The sequence below is a fragment of the Pteropus vampyrus genome, unplaced genomic scaffold (assembly GCF_000151845.1).
Source record: "Pteropus vampyrus isolate Shadow unplaced genomic scaffold, Pvam_2.0 Scaffold13184, whole genome shotgun sequence".
NCBI classification, from domain to species: domain Eukaryota; kingdom Metazoa; phylum Chordata; class Mammalia; order Chiroptera; family Pteropodidae; genus Pteropus; species Pteropus vampyrus.
In genome coordinates this window covers 1-2,353 of record NW_011901965.1, presented here as the reverse complement: position 1 = coordinate 2,353, position 2,353 = coordinate 1, and the positions used below count along the sequence as shown (strand labels likewise).

Sequence of the window (2,353 nt, the reverse complement as noted above, 5' to 3'; positions counted from 1 at the left end):
TGAGGCCGATACATGCATTTTAAGTAATTCTATGAAATGTTAAATCTATAGCATATGCATCTAGGAACTTAAGTCACGTAACATAGAAGATCTGAGTTCTCTAAAAAAAAAAAAAAAATTTAAAGATTGAGCTCCAAAAAGATTATTACCTGGATTGTAAAAGTGCCCAGAAGATTCCACTGTTTCTCCCAATAGTGTGCTCATCTGAATTCACCGTCAAGCAGTTTCCTTGTGCTGTCCAAAGCACTAAAATTCAAACCCAAAGGTGAGCAGGGGAGTGGAATAGCTCGGCTTCGCATACCGAACACATCCACGATCCTCTTAGATGAGCCCCGGGGAAATGAAGAAAATGAACATGAACATGCTTACCAGCAGCTGCAATTCCAATGAAAACAGAGGCTGTGTAGAAGGACCATGGGAAAGGCTGGATAAAAACGGCAATGTACATGCTAAAATATAACAGGTCAACGTATTATAGTCAAACGATACCTGAAACAGAATGCCAGTTATGCCTTCTAGGAATCAATTCTGAGGACTCTCTTTTAAAAGTCAACCTGTAAAGGACTTCTCTCGTGTTGAAAACGAACAAATGTGACCTACTCATTTCTCAATTTATTATTTCAAATTTGTAAAATCAACGACACTGAATGAGGGTTTGCAACTGGCCTTTGCCAACAGCTCAGCACACGACGGGACTGTGGTTCCACAGCCCAGAGGAAAAGTTCAGTTATTTCATTTGAATTGCTGTTAGTCGATTTGATATAAAATAAGATTATTTCAGGGGACGTTCCTTTCAACTCTCACGGAAAAACATTCTGGAGTACTATTTGTATCAATAGTAAAACAAAAACAAAGACACACACAGTCCATCACACTAAAACTATGTGGTAACCCTGAGCATCAAGTCGGCAGCCAAATCCCCAAAATATTGCCCATATTCTACTCAATACGAGTGGACGAGTGCCCGTTAGGTTACTAGGTGCTTGAAAGATACCGATGGTGTTCTAAGTAAATGCGTGAAATAAAACCACACTCCTCACCTGTAAAACAAGCCACTGGCAAACATAGAGAGCTGAGGTCCTACGATAGCAACCACGGAGGGCGTGATCAAATTTGAAGCAGAGAACACTCCATAAATGATTGCCATGCTGTACACATAACACACACAAAAACAAAGCAAAACTCGTGAAAGCACTCTCAAAAGTTCCGTTTTTCAAATCTACTTAGAGTCTACAGATTTTTTTTGCAAGAAGCGTTCATATTCTTTAGTCAGAATTTATGAGTTATATCCTTAAACTGAGTGACACATTAAAGTTTTTATTTGTATAAATATTGAAGTCTCATTAAATGTTTCTTTCGATCAGTCGCCTTGGACAATAAGGTTTTTTAGGTACTGGTAAATTATAATAACAGCTAACGTATAACATATAACAGGAGCCGTGCCAAGTACTTTATACATATTTCCTTCTTTAGTCCTAACAGCTCTGTGGAGAAGGCATTATTATTATCCTCTAAAGAAAACTGAAACACAGAGGGGCTAACTAACCTGCCAAAAGTTCAGCTGGCTAGCTGGCGAATGGGACAGCCAGGATTTCATACCCCGTAATGTGACTCCAGATTAGTCAACCAGGCTGCTCTACAAACTTAGCCTACGACTCCTGGCAACTGCATTGCGATTTCGCTGCTATAAATAACGAGCGCAGAGTTATAACTTGTTTCAGCCAGAATTTATTTAACTCAACCTAGTGGTCTCATTGAACAACATTAAGCTACTACAGACCCAGCCCTACCTAGTACATGTCTTGTGACAAAGTGTGACTAAAACCATTTTGAAGGTTCTGAATGCATTTACTGCTTATAAATCCAAAGTAAATTATTCTTCGGCTTTTATAAATCTGTCAAATACTAAATGTTCTTTCGTTTGCTCTTTAGAACACACAGGAAGAGAAAGCAGTACAAAAAATTACGGTATTATTAATCATTTAGAAAAAGGGCCATTAACATCCCTTCGCTCTCAGATGTCATATACAAGGTCAGGCTTAGGATAGACAGGTAACAAAGAACCACAAAAGACTCTGGCCGGTGGGGGTGGGAGGGACTGATACCCGGGACGGGTATTGGCCACAGTCCAATATCTCACTGTAGAGAAATTCCGAAACCTATTTGTGCTTAGACACACGTACATATCACATTCCCAGTTCCAGTCAGTGTCCTAGTGACTTATGAAAGTCTTTCCACTTCAGTTTCTCCACTGTGCAAAATTGGGACTAAACACCTTAATAAAAATCTAAAAGCTCCTGGTGACAATATATGAATCATCGTGAAATTACAAAAACAGGAAGACCAAATGTTT

General features: G+C 39.1%; 1 protein-coding gene across 1 annotated transcript; it reads right to left on the bottom strand.

Moving 5' to 3' along the window:
- Positions 1-118: 118 nt before the first annotated feature.
- On the bottom strand, positions 119-1,237 carry LOC105310849 (UNC93-like protein MFSD11). Its single transcript, XM_011386951.2, has 3 exons — positions 1,041-1,237; positions 370-449; positions 119-246 (listed from the first exon to the last, which is right to left on the bottom strand). Exons 1-3 carry the CDS (start codon positions 1,145-1,147, stop codon positions 146-148), a joined length of 288 nt encoding a protein of 95 aa, XP_011385253.1. The 5' UTR covers positions 1,148-1,237; the 3' UTR covers positions 119-145.
- Positions 1,238-2,353: the final 1,116 nt, after the last annotated feature.

Bases quoted from the DNA above. Each gene is read 5' to 3' on its own strand.
- LOC105310849 (XM_011386951.2), bottom strand. From the start codon at position 1,147: ATGGCAATCATTTATGGAGTGTTCTCTGCTTCAAATTTGATCACGCCC. The intron at 450-1,040 runs GTGAGGAGTGTG...GTTATATTTTAG, and splicing joins GCCAGTGGCTTGTTTTACAG to CATGTACATTGCCGTTTTTA. The intron at 247-369 runs GTAAGCATGTTC...TTTGAATTTTAG, and splicing joins CATTGGAATTGCAGCTGCTG to TGCTTTGGACAGCACAAGGA.